The sequence below is a fragment of the Rattus rattus genome, chromosome 1 (assembly GCF_011064425.1).
Source record: "Rattus rattus isolate New Zealand chromosome 1, Rrattus_CSIRO_v1, whole genome shotgun sequence".
Classification (NCBI taxonomy): Eukaryota; Metazoa; Chordata; class Mammalia; order Rodentia; family Muridae; genus Rattus; species Rattus rattus.
In genome coordinates, this window is record NC_046154.1 from 186,593,033 (window position 1) to 186,610,372 (window position 17,340).

The window sequence follows — 17,340 nt, forward strand, 5'->3', positions numbered from 1 at the left end:
CTTATTAGTGATGTGTCTAGCTCCTCCCATGTCTGTACAGAAGAGTAATCAATGTCTCCACGCAGGGCAGCTGGGACTGAGGGTTAACGCCCTGAAAGCCCTCTCAAACAGTGCGCAGCATGTCGGCGATAGGACTAACTTTTTGTTGTCACTGCTTTTCCTGTATTTGAATAGTGTTTCTCTAAAAATCTTTCTCTTTTAACGTTAGTTCATGCTTCCAAATACTCATCTGTGTGCTTGCCGATCGCATAGTCCTCAACCCTCATCAAGTGACTGCTCATTCAGAGACACAGAACAGAAGAGAATGTGGAGTGTTCAGCTCTAAAGTGGACACACAAGGTTCAGGGTCATGGGAGAAAGATTATGAACCAGACAACAGAGGGCATCTGCAAAACAGCTATCCGGACATGACAGTGCATGTGCACACATGACCTGACAGTGGCTGTGACTGCATGCTCAAGGCCAGCACAGTTCAAGTCAGTCATGATTTTAATGTGGATAGATAGAGGGCAGGACTCACAAAGTCCCTCAAGGTATTGACAGATGATGGCTGCTGGAGGAAGGAGAAGATATTTTCTTCAGATGTGGCCCTGAGAGGCTTCTCTGTTCCTACACATGGTGGTACATCCATGTGTTTACTGGCATCACTAAGAGTACATGACATTGGACCAGAACAGGGATGGTGAGGACATTAGGAGGAGTTGAAAGGGAGGGATTCGAGGTGGGTTTGATCAAAACCCATTATATTCCTGGATGAAATTGTAACACAATAAAAAGATTCGTCACTTAATTGCCTTGCTTAAGAATGAAGGCCGCAGAGAACGTTTAATGTTACATAGTGAGGGTAAACTGAAGACTTGGTGTCAAATAATGGACGTGCTGTATCATACTTGAGAGCATTGGACTGAAAATTTCAGTTCCTTTTTCACTTCCTTTAGGATCTGGTTCCTGATAGCGTAATAGGACACACAGTTTAGTTCTTTCTGGCCTCAGACTCACTGGCCCTGCAGACACAGCACTCATCAAAGAGCCCCACTGTAAACACTCTAGGAGTTCTAAGGGGTCAGCCTCCTCTAGGCTTCTCTCTCCTCTACAGTCACAGGGGTATGTATCCAAAGAAGCGCCAGTTAGAGGGGCAGAGTCTCCGCGGTTAGGTTCTTGGTCTCAGCCTGGTTCAAGGCCTGGGAGAAGAATGAGCAAGCAAATGCAGACACCAGTCTTTGCCTCTGCCGGAGCAAGGATGAGGAGAAGGGAGGGTTAGAACTCATCATCTTTTCCCATTGCGATAAAAGACTCCGAAAAAAAACAACTCCAGGAAGCAAGGGTTTATTAGTCTCACAGTTCCACATTGACTGGGAAGTCACAGTGACTGGAGCTTGAGAGAACTGGCCGCATTACACCCACAGTCCAGAGCAGAGAACAGTGAATTCACGCATGCATGCTGCTCAGCTCCGCTTTCTCCACCTGAAGCAGTCCCGGATCTCTAGCGCAGGGGATGGTGTCGCCCACGGTGTGCAGGTCTCCCCACTAATGAAAACAACTCCCTAAGCCCAACCTGATCTCCAGCTCCTTGACTCTAGATGGTGTGAAGTAGTTTACAGTTTGAAACTGTAGGAGGAACTGTGCATTGAAATGAGCAGGAGGACCTTTCCTTCACCAGGACAGGACAGCTGTAAAGTATCAATAGGTTATTTTAATTGTGACATTGTTCCTTCCTTTACTTCACATCGCAGACATGCCCGTTCAGCTCTCTGCTAAATGTTGGTTTGCATCTAAGCCCGTTGTGGTTTGCTTTAAACTAAGTAGGAGCATGCATTAGGATGAACAATTGCTTTAACAGGTCCCACTGACTGTCAGATGAATGTGTCCGGGGACAGGAAAAGAGAATTTAAACAAGAGTAAAGCTTCTCCGGAGTAAGGGGAGAAAGACTGAGGAGAGATGCATAGGCACCAAACCAAAGAGCAGACGCTGTGCTTGCCCACAGAGTCCCTTTCCTGTAGCAATTTCCTGAGTAATACTTACCAAATGATGGTGTTCTCTCAAAAATTCTGCCCAAAGGAGTCAGAAGCTGTTTGGATTTGTTTCCAGAAGCATGCATGTGATTGCAGGGTGATTGCTAAGCTCCCTCGGATTCTGAGCTGTCATTCCTTCTGACCAAGTATGTATACAAATCATCCTGCCAGTGGGTTTTCAAATGTTTTTGAATCCTCAGCAAAACATACGGACTTGGAGAAATCTCGGCATGCGGTCCTCAGGCTGCAGCTTAACCTTCTCTGCCTCCACCACATGGGCAGTCTTAGCTCATTCCTGAAGCACGCTCACAGTCCCTGTGACAATTTCAAACTGTAAACTACTTCACACCATCTAGAATCAAGGCGTTGGAGGTTAGGTTGGGCTGGGGGTGCATCTGTGGGGAGTTAGTTCATTAGTGGGGAGACCTGCACACCATGGGCGACACCATTCCCTGCACTGGGGATCCGGGACTGTTTCAGAGTGGAGAATGCTGAGCTGAGCATCAGCTTGCATTAATTCACTGCCTTCTGCTGTTGACTGCAGATGTAATGTGACCAGATTCTTTCCCCAAACATTGCCACCCAAAGTGGCAAGACGAGGCTTAAAGTTTCAGGGCTTCCACAGCCAGTGTTAAGCGACAGCTTGACTTAAGGCAGCCAGTGTGATGGAGGGCTGTGCTGCAGTGACCACTCTAACCACTTGCACGGGGTGTGTGTGTGTGTGTGTGTGTGTGTGTGTGTGTGTGTGTGTGTGTCCTTTCTTCATGCACGTGCTGTGTGTGAGAGGCTGCAGGTCTGTTTGTCCGGAGAGTCTTCAGTGAAACTGCCCAGGGTAAATGCTGAGGTAGGTTCCGAAGGAATTCTTTGTACAGAAGGAATTTACTTTGTATTTTGAGGCCAAAGGAAAGAATTAATAAGCAAACATTTTCTCTTAAAGTCATTTATTTTTATGCTGATATCTTAAATATTAAGTGAGGGACTATCCACTTTTATCCGTTTTTATTTATTAGGTTCCTGTTTCTTTAGGGATTGTTGAGTAGAGACTAAAGAACCCTACATGAACCTTGGGTCAGTTCTCTACCTTGGGAACATTAAATTCTTTTTGACAGAGTGAGGTTAGAAACAGCACAGGGAGGACTTGTCAGGGTGTAGACACCTGAGCTGGGTCTGTGGCCTGCTCTCTACTCTTGGCCTGTTCGGGGGATCTCAGGGCCAGCCCTGGGGACATGGTGAGATCCTGTGAGAAAGGGTCAAACTGTAGAAAACTAAGAAAGGGAAAAATTAGTATACAATTTTATGTTCGTGTGCAGACAGTATCTGTATGCACGTGTGGCACTTAGGAGCCCGTGCTGGGACGGAAGTTTTTTTTCTGTTGCTCTCCTCCTTATTTTTTGAGACAGACTTCAGACTTTTTGGCTGAACCTAGAGTTTCTTGGTTTTGGTTGGAGTGTCCAGAAAGCTCGAAAGAACCTCCATCCCCACTGTACCCTACACACACGCACACGCACACGCACACACAGAGACACACTCACACATCAACATCGAGGGTGCAGGTATGTGCCTGGACGCTGGGCTTTTGTGTGGTTGCTGGGAACCTGAACTTAGGCGTGCACAGCAGGCACTGAATCTGCTGAGTCATCACTCTTAAAGTGGGCGTGGGGGGGCGTGGTTTACATTTTACATTTGAAACCATAGGACATGCTTTCATTAAGTGAATTAATGTAAAGTGCCTATTCTGTGAAGAACTGGACATTGGTCGAGTGATTAACAGAGAAGTTAAGGGGTGATTCCTGTTGAAATGCACCGAACACGAGTCTAGAAGTTGAAAAACAGCAGCAGGATTGCTGTGAACACACTTCTGTGGACCTCAGTGTTCTCTGCTGGGAGTTACAGCACGTGCAGTGCGACGTTGATGGGGCGCTGTGGACCAGTCACGCTGAGTGTGCCCTGAGTGCATCTCTGTAAGGGTGTGGGGAGGTAGCTGCTGCTGTTTCCATTTACTAGCTGAGAGAGCTGAAGCATCAGCAGCTTAGGTGATGTGCCCAATCTACTGGGGAGTTCAGAGTAACTGGTGAGTGTCTCACCTTTATCATCGGAATAGCCAAAAAAAGGCTTTGTGTGCTGGACTGTGTCAGTATGGTCACGTCGAGAGCTAAATGCACTTTTAGGGCCTTTACTCTCTGTGCTGGCCCTGAGCCTCCTGCTTTGGGAGTGCAGCCTTCCCTGTGGAAGTCATCTGGTGTTGACTGTCCACTGTGGGTGGTAAAGCTGTCAGAGATGCGAGGGAGGAGTGCCTCTGCATATTGTGTGTGCACTAGTGTCTTCTTAAGATGTCCCCTTCCTTATTGCAACACCTACTGTGCTGTCTTATCTGCTTGTGTGGCTCATGTGGAGGAATTTGGGGGTTGAAAATACCAAGGCTTACTTACCTCCAAACTGGGAAGCACCGAGACAGGTCTGTTAGGCTAGCATGTTTGTTGTGGGTATTATCGTGCAGCATATGAAGCATGTAACACTGAAGAGAGAGATGTAACCTAAAATCAGCACTGCATTCAGTAACTTAGAACTGCCAGAGGGGTAGAAGTCAGATGTTGCTGGAAGACGCCGTTAGGAAAGGTATGTTCAGAGATAATTGCATACTTAATGTCCTGCCTGTCAGGACTTGCTTCCAAGTAACTTGTCTGAACAGTAAAAAGATATGCACTGACCTTCCTCCACATTCCAAAACACCAGGAGACAGTCAGGCCTGATAGTGCGTGTCTAGGATACCAGCCTTTGGGAGGCTGAAGCAGGCAGTTTGCTGGCTTAAGGCTAGCCTGGGCTACAAGCAAGATCCTGCCTCAAAAAATGAGCAGACAATAAAAACAAACAAATAAGTAAACTTGCTGAAATATGAATGTGAATTTGTTTTCAAAGGAAAATTGCAGTACTAACACTAATATGATTTAATTAGTAACAGCTAGTGTGTGTGTGTGTGTGTGTGTGTGTGTGTGTGTGTGTGTGTGTGTGTGTGTGTATAAAATAGAAATGCTATAAATTAGTGCCATCGAAGTCTTAAGGGATGTTTTGCTGTCCCAGACCTTCAGGACTTGTTGGAAAATTCTTCCACATTTTTATTTAATCCGTCTTAATCTTCCAGGATTTTTTCTAAGCTTCTGGTGTATGTTAGCCCTTTTCTGTTTCTGATTGCAGAAGGGTATGTCACAGCAGACAATAGAGACCACTGCTAGATCCCTCTGCTTATGTGCCTGGATTGTCTACATTAATCAGTTTGGATTAGTCTTCAGAACTTTCTTATGTCCCTGGGGTCCCTCTGCTTACATCGTGTCCCATCAGTATTGCCAGACCTGTGTGCCCCTCCCTCAGTTTCCTGTTTAAGCATTCCACGTACGTTAGTGATGAGTGGGAGCTGTGTTGTTGCTGTGCCGTCTTACCGTGTCTGTTCTGTCTGTGTTTGCTATAAGTCTAACCATGACCCAAACTTTGATTTTTTTAGTTTCAATTCACTGCTAACCTGTAGAGCTATAACCCGCCATTGTAGGCACTGACATGGTCCCCGTTTTACAAGGTTATACCCTGACACGTGTCATCAAGAATTTTCTCTGAATAATTTATACATTAATTGAAAGATACCAAGGCATCCAAATGGGAAAAGTACGTTGGCTAGGGAAGATTTAGCAATGCATAATGAAGATTGGAAGGCAAACTAGGAACGGATCGTAACCATACACAAAGACGCCTGTCTTTACATTATCTAAGGAGCTACTTTGATGCTCAGAATGTAAACAACAAACGTTAGAAGATCCTGGCTAGGAAAATGAAGACGTGGAAACAGATTCCTAAAGCCCATGAAATTGTGAGAGATGCTACCCTACGGATTGAGGTTTGTTGAAACAATTACTTCCCTAAAGTGTTTAGAGGAAGGTAAAATAGTCATAGTAACAGTCACGCTGCTGCCATCAGCTAGCCTTCTGTAAGATTTGGGGGGTAGAAATGGTTCACATAGTTAACAGCCATCAGAGTTACAGATACACCCAAAAGTGGGTAGAGAGAGCTATCTATGCTGCTTATAGTCACAGCCAGACAGGAGACAGTGTCTGTAGTCCCAGTGTCTGTAGTCGCAGTCTGTGCTGCCCAGTAGGCAGGATCTGTGCTACAAGCCATGTAAGCACAGCGCCAAGCAGAGCTCCCGTCGCCTGCTTCGAGAGAATCCTGTAGGAAGATTTGTCGCACACGAATAGAAGGTTAAGCAGAGGAAGAGTTTTTCATCTCTGTTGTTAAAGGCTTTTTATAACGTGGCTGATTGATTTAATAATTAGGGGAAATGCCATCTCGTTGTTCAAAAGCTACCTGACTCAAGTCTATTATTTTCGTTGAAACATGCAATAGAGCGTTCTCATCATTGAATGTTGTTGTTTAGACGACTTGCTAGAGTTTTGCCCTGAGATGAGTTTTGTCCGTGACAGGACACACTGACCACGGCTGAAGTACTTGTCATGGACTCATGAGACTTCAGGGTGATTTAAATTCGAGAAGAGTGAAATTTCATTTGTGTTTACTTCCTGTGTGTTGTGTGGCACTTGTGTGTGGATGTACACAGAGGCCCAGAAGAGGATCTCTCCTAGGTTCCCTGTGTCCTTCTGACCTCAAAGCTAGGCTGACAGCCAGCAAACCTGTAATGTGAGGTGCGTTCTCCCACAGAGATGCCATGTGTGGTGCAGTAGGTGCCCGGGCAGCAGGTAAAAAGCTGGGCCAAGGGGAGAACAGGAAGAGCCTCAGTGTGGGTTACTTGCCTTCTCAATTTGGTGCATCTTGGTGATGCATTATCAAGCATGTACTGGATTCTTCACTTTTGTTTTTAATTTGCAGGCAGGGGTGGGGTGGGAATGGTCTTTGGTCACTAAGGGAAAGGGTGGTCGTCAGTTATTAGGGGAGGGGGTGGCACAAAGGACAAGGTCTTAAGCTCCGTGCTATATGATATATCAGTGCTCAGGGACGTTGGCTGTTTAGATCTGGAGAATGAGCCTCGTGGATGCTAACAGAGCAGAAGACCACAGTGAGTCTTCATTCTCCATGGATTGATTGATTTCTGCCTGCCTTCCTGCCTTCCTGCCTTCTTTCTGTTTTTAAGACATGGTTTCTCTGTGTAGCCTTGGCTGTCCTGGAACTTGCTTTGTAGATCCATCTGCGTCTGCCTCCTGAGTGCTGGGTTTAAAGGTGTGCGCCAATAGTGCCGGGCCTCACCCTGACTCTCTTTCTCTCACTTCCTAGCCTCATCTGTCCATTGAAGGGTTGACAGTGCTTCAAGTACACTGCTGTTGTACTGGGAGAGTATTTATTCCTCATGCTGATCGAAAAGAAGTCTTAAGGAATGTAATGATTAACATCTTTCATTTACAGTTTAAAAGTAATCATAAATAAAATGGTGACAGTTGTTCCCTTTCTCACACTCGAGCCCTGTAGTCTTCTGAGCTGGTTTGTTACCCAGCACTTCCAGAACAGCCATGCTGGAGGACTTCATTATCCTGAGTCTGGTTTTACTCTTTTTTTTTTTTTTTTGGAGCTGGGGACTGAACCCAGGGCCTTGCGCTTGCTAGGCAAGCACTCTACCACTGAGCTAAATCCCCAACCCTGGTTTTACTCTTGAATCTTGTTGGTTTTCACTAAACATGACAGTCTCTGTTGGTTTAAGAAAAGTTTTTAACCCTTTAACTCCTTAGAGTCTTTCCCCCATTAGGACTAATGGGCAGTTTTGTGCCACTTACTGGGTTTCTTTTGTTGATGGTGTTTTTTGTTTGTTTGTTTGTTTTGTTTTTTTCTTTACCTAGGATTTATGTTTTATTTTCTGAACTCAAATTATTGATTTTGTTTCTTAGTCTTTCCATTTTTATTCTCTTGTTCATTTGTACTTAATTGTTATTCCTGCCCCCACCCCCAACTTTCCCAAATTTTGGTAGTATATTGCTGTTCCAAGTCCTATAACACCTTTCTGTTCAGACTTCTCAACTTATTTATTGCCTGTGTTTCTTGTAGATCAGAGTGTCTGCCTTTCCAGTCCTCACCTCACGAGCTGTGGGGCTGGAACTTTATCCCACTTCCAGGCTCGTCTGTGGGTCCTAGCAGGACCCACTGGTCTCCAGGCTGAGTCAAGAGCAGCTTCCACTCATTGCTTTCATGATAGCACAGAATCATCGTTTCTCTCACCCGAGTTCTGGCCAGCTAGGCCGCCGAGCCTCGGCTCACTCATACCTGTGTAAGCAAGCATTCAGAAGGGTCCCAACAAGCCCGGCTGCCTCAGCCCGCCAGCTCCTTTTGTTTGTCCTTCTGGTCTGTTGGCAGACTCTTCTTCATCCAGATAGACTCCTTTCCGAGTCTCTCACAGCCCACTGTGCCCTCCTCTTTACCATGTTCTCGCTCCATGCCTTGCAGCAGTCTTCTTCGTTTGGGATGGTGGACTGTTCTGATCTTGCAGGTAGATCCTGGTGTCTCCCCTGTCATGTAGATCCTGGTGTCTCCCTGTCATGGTGGGTTTTTGTCAGTGTCTTAGTGTCTTTGTGGGCAGCACCTGCAGAGATGACTTTTGGATTTCATGGAGGACCTAATGAGGTCCACACATGGGTTAGATGTGTTGCTATGAGGAGCTCATAGTCAGGGCCGTAGTAGCATTGTAGATAGGGGTTTGTTTTGGTTCTGTTTCCTCGTGACAGCTTTGGAGATGGATAATTGCCGCTGCTGAGTCAGCTCTTTAGCAACCCTCAGAAAGTCTTCAGTATGTGGTTCTCGCCCTGTGAGATTAACCTTCTCCAGATCGGCGTTTCCACATTACGCCAATCTTTAAATTACTGCTTGTTCCAGAGCCTTCCTACACTCCCATGTGAAAATATTCTCTATATTCTCCTCTCTCTCTCTCTCTCTCTCTCTCTCTCTCTCTCTCTCTCACACACACACACACACACACACACACACACACACACCTTACTGAACTATAAATTCTGTGCTTATAGTGTTGCCCTCTGCAGAACACCCCTGTTTAAGGCAACCCTGGGTCCCCATGTGGAATGAACGGCAGGGACCGACTGAGCCATATCCTTGCCATGTGTAATTAGACCTTCGAGAGGAGATACGCTGCTCTGGGGGAGAATATGACGGAGACTGTTCTTCCTCTCAGTGCTTAGATGAGTACGAAGATGACGAAGCAGGACAGAAGGAGCGGAAGCGAGAGGATGCTATCACACAGCAGAACACCATCCAGAATGAAGCTGCGAGCCTCCCAGATCCAGGAACCTCCTACCTGCCCCAGGTGAGCATTGAAAACGACCGGGGAAGGCCCAGGCTATTTAGATGGCTCTTGATCATTTCCTGTGGGTTTAGCCACTGATCTCCTGCTGTCCAATTCCTTACTGACCCATCCCTGAGAAAAAGACTATTATTGACTGACTGACTGACTGGGTTTAGGTAACATGGGTTGTAAAAATAACCAAGAAAAATGGTAATTTTCTTGTTACAAAAAGTAAGAATTAAATGGTTGAGCAGAGTGTCTCGTTCTGTCCTAGGCTGGCTTTTGGATCGTAACTGCATAGAGTAAAGAGAGTGACCTGGTTTCTCCCGCCAGCTGTTGAGACGGGATACAGTATTATACATAGTGCAGTGCTGTCAACAGTGTCATGTTAAGAGTTCCCAGAAACACTTGCATTTCTGTGTAGTTTGAAATATTTTGGGAGGGCTGGAGAGATGGCTCAGTGGTTAAGAGCACTGACTGCTCTTCCAGAGGTCCTAGTTTCAATTCTCAGCAACGACGTGGTGGCTCACAACTGTCTGTAACTCCAGTTCTAGGGGATCTGACACCCCCACACAGACACACATGTAGTCAAAACACCAATGCATGTAACGTCATAAAGTATAAATACTTTCTAAAAGTACTTCTGGAAGTAAATCCTGATTCAGTTTTCCTTTAGTTGCTCACTGACTGTGAAACAGATCACCCCATAGATTATTTTTCATGCTTCTAAGGACAGAATCCATGGTCCTGATGTGTCTCCTGTCTCTGGAATCAGTTATGTGAAGTGCATCTTGAAATATTATTGCTATAATTTGTCCCAGCCTTGATATTTTTTGTGACCTTTTAAGTCTGCCTGTCTATCCTTCCACTCCCCGCTCTCCCTACCTCTCCCGTCTTCCCTCTCCTCCTCTCTTCCCAGCCCTTCTATTTCTCTCTCCACACTTGTGTATTCCTGCACAGGTCAGAAGATACGTAGCTCACCCCAGATGATGTCCACTTCTGTTTGAGACAGGCCTTTTCGGTGTCCTGGTATTTGCCAAGTAGACTAGGCTGGATCGTGGACTAGGATTATAAGCATGTACCACCCTACCCACCTTATTCATTTTGGAGAACAGGGTCTTGCTATGTAGCCTAGGCTAGCCTTGAACTTGCCATGTAACCCCAGGTTGGCCTCAAAGTCGTGATCCTCCTGTCTCTGCCTTTCCAGTGCTATCATCACAGATGCTATCCCAAGATCATGTCCTTTCAGAGTTCCAGTCTCTTTCCTTTCCTTCCTCCCCTCCCTCCCCCTCCCCTCCCATCCATTCCCCCATAGCAAGGATGGCCTTGAACCTCTGCTCTTCCTTCCTCACAGCTGAGCGCTAGTCTGCAGGTGTGCAGCACCACGCCCAGCTTTTGCTGTGCTGGTAATTGACCGTAGGCCTTCAGGCTTGGTAAGCCAGCTGTCTACCAGTTGAGCCACATCTCCAGCCCCTAGCTTGATTTTCTGCATTAATTTTATGATTACATGACTTTATAATGCATTTCAGAGGACTGCACACAGTCTTAACTGACAAAAGGATTGAATACATACTGTCTTAGCGTTTTAGTGCTGTGAAGGGACACCATGGCCCCGGCAACTCTTATAAAGGCAACCATTTAACTGGGGCTGACTTACAGCCAGAGGTTCAGTCCATCATCACCTTGGCAGAAACCATAGTGGTATGTGGGCAGACACGGTGCTGAAGGAACTGAGAGTCCTACATCTTGATCCACAGGCAGCAGAAGGAGACCGTGTGCCACACTGGGTGTAGCTTGAGCAAAGGAGACTCAACACAATCCCCCACAGTGACACACTTCCTCCAGCAAGGTCACGCCCACTTCAATAAGGCCACACCTCCTAATAGTATCACAGCCTATGGGCCAAGCACTCACAAATGAGTCTATGGGGGCCAGGCCTATTCAGACCATCACACACACGTTTGCTCTTCTGCACCATTCCAGAGACATGTGACGGAGGGAGGCAGACTGACCTGAGGTGGCTAAGAAACCCAGATACAAACTTCTCTCTTCCCAAAGGCTCAAGTCACTGACACAGAGATTCAGTGATGAGGTTCATCTTCCCCCTCAGTCCTCCAAGTTGCTGTTACTGTGACGACCATCGTGCCTCTGTGGAAGACAGAGCCTGTTATAATACTAACAGCACTGTTGCTCTCAACAGTTTGTGCTGGTCATAAAACAAGTACCTCTGTACTTTGTGTTTAATAAAATTGAAATTAAACCTGACCTTCTTTCAATGGTGGCTTCCCAACAGTTTGGGAAGGTTTAACTCACTGTGGTGTGATGAAGAAAATACACCATTTTAATTGACAGTCTAGACCTGGTTTTCAGTCCTCGCGCTTCTGCTCTGGACAGTTTGAGAAGGGAAGCATACTAACATAACCTCAGACAGTGTCTCTAGACAGAGGCTGATTTCTTTCTGTAGGAAAAGGCTGTCTGCTGCAGCCTACTTATTTCCAGTGTGTGCACACCAGCATGGACTTCTGGCTGAGCTGGCCCTCCAAGAGCTTGCTGCCCCAACACATCTGTCTTCATTTAACCATTCTGAGCCCTTCCCAGGCATACACTTTGTTTCTTCAATTTCTGTCTGTCTGTTTGTTTTGTTAGTAATTGGGATTAAAGGTTGGTCGCTTGCTGGTGACCTTGGCTTCAAATGTATTTTGCCAGGCTGTTTGCTTAGCATGAGAGTGGAGCTAAGTCCTCTCCATGGGCCCCCTAATCACCTCATCAGAGGTGTCAGGGAGAACTGGAAATGCTCTGTCCCCTTAGTTGATATCTCTCTGAGCTACAGTCTTAATTCACTGTCCCCGTTACTCCTAAAGAATAGTTATTTACCACACCAGCATCTTCGGGAGTGGTGTGGGGGAGACGGGAGCGAGAAGGACAGTCTTAACATCATTGGTTTTATTTTAATAGACACAGAGAAATGCTTAGCATTGTTACCAGATCTGAGCCACTCAGGGAAGCGGGTCTTTTGAAACGAGGGCTGCAAATACAGTCTGGGTTTGGCTTTGTGAGTGGTTAGAATATTTTATTTCTGGTTTAATTTTTTAATGTAGCCCATATGATGGCAATTGAAAATGAAGATTCAGATGCTCTTATTTTTAGATAATGGCTGTATACAGCTTTTAAATATGGTCCTGCTTGCTGTTTAAGTGATCATTTTCTGATTTAATTACATTTAGAAAATGATAGAACATTTAAAAAGGTGCAAAATGTGGTTGATAGATTCCTTTATGGCCTGCTGTTTTCTATAAACTCTTAGATCTTACTCTTTTAGTTTTTGAAGGTATATGATCACATGGCCCAGAATTTAAAAGGCATAACAACAATGTGGGGTTTATGTCAGTATTTCTTTTCTACATGTAGCTACAAATGAAAGCTGTCTCTGTCAGTTCATCTGTCCATCTATATACATCCACCCATCCATCCAGCGGCCTCTTTGGGGTATGAAATGTTTTTCATAAACAGCATGCTCGCTAGAGGCTTGTCCCACAGCAGTGCTTGGTTGTTCTGTTGGTGGGTACATGATTCAGTGGCATTGATGGGATATAGTTTCTAGTCCGAAAGGAGCCCTGTCTTTGACTACCACGAAGTAAGCAGCTATGCCCTCTTCCCATGAAACTCTGCTTCACCACAGGCTGATAGCATGGAGCCCGCCCACCAGGGGCCCAAACTTCCAGAATGGTATGAGTTTAAGTCCAGGGCCTCTGGAGTTGTCAGGTATTTGTCACATTTATGAAAGGCCACCTAACACTGTTGTCCCTGAAGTATTGTGTCTGGGCTATTTATATCACACTCTTTCAACTGACACTGTAGACAGACTTCTGCAGTAGTCCACACGGGGCATCTGCATTGCTTTTCACAGATGCAGAATATTCCATTTTTGACTCCTCTAAGGTTGCTTCTCTTACCTTTTTTTCCTGTTAAAAACAATGCAGTAGTGGAAAACCCTGAAGCCTTGAATACATTACTTTGCACATACGTGATAAAATTCTACTGCGGGAATTACTCCATGTGTGTTTGGGTTTTCCTTCCTTCCTTCCTTCCTTCCTTCCTTCCTTCCTTCCTTCCTTCCTTCCTTCCATCCTCCCTCCTTCCCTCCCTCCCTTCCTCTTCCTCTTCCTCCTCCTCCTCCTCTTCTTCCTCTTCTTCTTCTTCTTTTTTTGAGATAAGCTTTCTCTGTGTAGCCCTGGCTGTCTGGGACTCACTCTGTAGGCTTGTCTGGCCCAGAACTCAGTAATTCACCTGCCTCTGCCTCCCAAGTGCTGGAATTAAAGGTGTGGGCCAGCACCACCCAGCTTATGTTTGGAGTATTCACATTTCTGAAATAACCTTTGTAGATGTTTTAGTGTGAACTTTTTTATTTTTGATATTTAAAAATTTCAAGTCAAGTATGGTTGCAAGGGTTGGTAGTCCCAGCACACTGGGGATTCAGGGCCAGTCTCCATACAGACCGTTAGAAGCTAGCCTAGAAAACACTGGACTCTGCCCTAAAGCTAGCAAACAAACAATACAACGAACCCATTTTCAGTAACAGAATTTTCTTTCTAAACGTTTAATTAGCACAAATTAGCCATTAATGCTAATCATCAGTGGTTAAAGTCTTCTACTCTCATAAGTAACAGTGATGACAGTGTATGTATTGAACCATTTGTTTTGAATTCTTTGCTTTGAATAGATTCAGAGAAAAGCTTTTGGGTTGAAAATGCACACAGCATTTCCAAGATTAAAAGGAGGGAAAAAGTACCCAGCTGCAAACCACCTAAGTCACTTGCAGGATTTACCTGTTTCTCCTCAGTGTCATCTCCTGAGTGGACATTAGTAAATTTTACTCCCAGTCTCAGCTCACTGGAAAGTCACAAGGTTCAAAGTCAGCACACATTCAGGCCTCATTTGTCCCAAGGCAGAGCAGAGGAGTCTAATTCAAAATGGCCGACCGCTGCAATTGCTCGTGACTCTCCTCAGCCTGAACCTCTGTAGCCTTTCCCGACCTTTCCCTTTCCTGATCTGCTTGAGGATTTTTAAAGACTACAGAGGAAAAGATGACAGAGGAATTGGCCGACATTTTGGGTTGTGCCCTGTTTACTTACAGGAAGCCGGAGTGTGTAAAAAGCAGAGAAAGTCTCCATCAAAACTGCTGGTAGCAAGTGGGGTTGAACTTGATCCTGGTTTTGGAAGTCCTAGGGACTATGTAACGAGATCCTTTGAAACCCCAGGTCTCCTACACAACAGATTTAAAGTCTACTGTTCTGTGGTAATCTTCCTTGCAAGGGTAGTATCTGCTGCTTCAGGGATACTGTGCAGAGCTGCAAAGACTCGGCAAAGCACAAACTGGTTTGTGTAAGTTTAGTAAAACCCTTGCTTTGTGGAAACAGAAGGGCCAATCCAGAAATCTCATGAACACAGTCCTCACAAGCAGAGGTGGTGGAGATCCTGAGGTAAACAGATGGGAATAAATGTGAAATAAAATCAGAGAAATACAAGCCCCGGAAGACTAGTTCACATATAGAGGGCACTTGTCAAGTTTAGCAGGACTCACCGCTAGTTACTGACCAAGGTCCCTCACAGTAAGCTCCTTTGCGTGGGACTCTTTGGTGGCCATGGCAGTGAGATTTCTAGCTAGGAATTCTAGGGAAGAAGTTTACATGTTTGTAGCGTTCTAGTCGTATGTGGAGGAACCGTGAACACACACCCCACCCCACCCCCAATTATAAAAGAATCATGTTGTGCTTACACGGGTAGCTCGAGTTTTCAAATCTGTTCTCCTCTGTTTTCCCCCTCAGGAGATAAGCGTGCTTTTATAAATAGAGAATCTGTTTTCCTTAATTACTGCATAAAAGCAAACCCTGGCCTTCTTCATTTCAGACGGTGCCTTTTTAATAACAGAGGGAAAAGGAATGTCTCAAACATTTGTTGGCCAAGGTTTTGCTGTTCTCTCTGTATGCTGACACCAAGGCAAGGGAAGTTAACGTCACATTAGCCACCACAGGGGACGCCTGCACAAGTAGCTCAGAATTCTTTCTGTTCCTGGGGTCAAGCCCACCCAGACACTCCTAGATCGTGTCACCTGCTTATTTTTAGCACTAGTAACTTCCCAAGGGCTTGGGGTTTTATTGTTATAGTTGGTTTTAATTTTCTTTTCTGTATCATCAGATTGCTAGGAAAGTGATTTCTCTAGATTCTGGGACGGGGGCGGGGGACAAGCTTCCAGAAGCTCATATTTTACTTAAGAAACAAGGAATAAAAAATGAGACAGTGAGATAAGGCCATCAACCTTTGGTGGCTTACACTGTTTTAGTGAGACTATATGGGAATAGTTAGTACATATGGGAGAAGTTGATAAAGATTTTTATATCCCACCAACTTTACATGGCAAGCCTGCTGTGCCCGTGGCTCTGCCCACTTCTGCTGGGTAATCCCACAGTACAATGGGCATTGCTGCTGCTTCCTGTTAGGCATGGCAAGAAACCTGAGCCTCGAGTCTCGGCTGCCCAGTGGCATGTCTGGTTGGAAGATTGGAAGGTGGCTTAGTTGTTCCTCCTGACAGAGCGCTGGACTCTTGCCCAGGTTGCTATGCCTATGCTGGGTCGTCAGCCGAAGTCAGTCTTCAGTGTCTGCTGTAGAACTGGCCACTTTAGGAAGTGAGCTCATCCCCTCACTTTAATGGGACCTGAGATTACTGAATTATATAAACCCCCTGGACTTAATGCTATTATCACTTTTAGAAGGGCTCATCACTGAAGTTTGATGATAGTATTTACAGCCCAGACTGATCACAGTTACTGCCTACTTATTTGCACAGTAATTGTCCACCCTTATAGTTAATATTAATGTTCAGAAATCTGTGTTTCTTTTTTATGTCTGTGGCTTAGGCTCATTGCAGTATGTACTTTTCCTATGTCTTATTTTTAGCTATACTCTTTTTATTTGTGTATGTGTGCATTGAAGTGCCAACGGAGGCCAGAAAAGGGCATCCACTCCCCTGGAACCGGGACTATATGGGTGGTTATGAGCTGCCATTTGGGTGCTGAGATTTGGACTCAGGACCAGCAGGAGCAGCCAGTGCTCTGAACTGAGCCGCCTCTCCAGCCCACTGTTAGTTTGTTTTTGTTTTTTGAAGCAGGGTCTCCCCGTGTATTCCTGCCTGGTTTCAGACTCACAGAGATCCTTCTGTCTCAACTTTCTGATGCTGGGATTACAGGTGTGCACCACCAGGCCAATCCAGATTGCGGGGAGGAGGGGTTGATTTTTTTTTTTAATTTTGTTTTTCATTTTGTTTTAATGAGAACACAATAAAAGCCAGGGTGATAGTGTTAAGCCTATCATGATTGTCAGGTTGGAGAGGTTCCTACGAAGCTGACAGAGTGCTTACCTAGCATTCTCCAGTCCGTGGGCCTGAGCCTCTGCTGGAATCAGGGTGTGTGTGAGGTGCACATAATCAATGCTGACACTCAGAAGTGGACACAGAAAGACCAGTTGATCAAGGCCTTGTGAGTGCACGGCATCAGGTCCACAGCTAATTCCAAGCCAGCCTTGTAGATGTGAAACCCTAACTAGAAAAGGAAGGAAGGAAGGAAGGAAGGAAGGAAGGAAGGAAGGAAGGAAGGAAATGTGTTTTGAGTGCTTTTCTAAGCTTTTAAGCTATTTCTGGCTGGAGGGATGACTCAGCCATTCAGGGCTAAGCTCGTAACCAGATATTTCAGTATTCAACTTTACAACACGGTTGGTTTGGGCTGAAAAGCCAGGGATAGGTTCTTCTTGTTGGATCAGCAGTGTGCGGTGCTGAGGGTGGTTGCGCTCCATAGTTCGGGGCAGGCGCTGTTCTGTCTCCCTGCAGGCTCTCGCTGTGTACTGACACGCGTTTTGTGTACTGACGCGTGTGCACAGCTGCTGATTTCTCATATTTTGCTTTACAGGACCCGTCGAGAACAGTCCCAGGCAGATACAAAAGGTAAGAACCTCTGTGTTGTAACGTGAAGGCTCAAGGATAGTGCCTCTCCCACACG

At 45.6% G+C, this 17,340-nt stretch overlaps 1 protein-coding gene across 1 annotated transcript in view; it reads left to right on the plus strand.

The window, feature by feature from the left end:
- Positions 1 to 17,340, plus strand: part of Pawr (pro-apoptotic WT1 regulator) — a 79,648-nt gene that overhangs the window by 41,597 nt on the left and 20,711 nt on the right. Inside the window, exons 3-4 of the mRNA XM_032912196.1 lie at positions 9,182 to 9,313; positions 17,251 to 17,285. Coding sequence (XP_032768087.1) covers positions 9,182 to 9,313; positions 17,251 to 17,285 — 167 coding nt within the window. The remainder of the gene's footprint in view (positions 1 to 9,181; positions 9,314 to 17,250; positions 17,286 to 17,340) is intronic.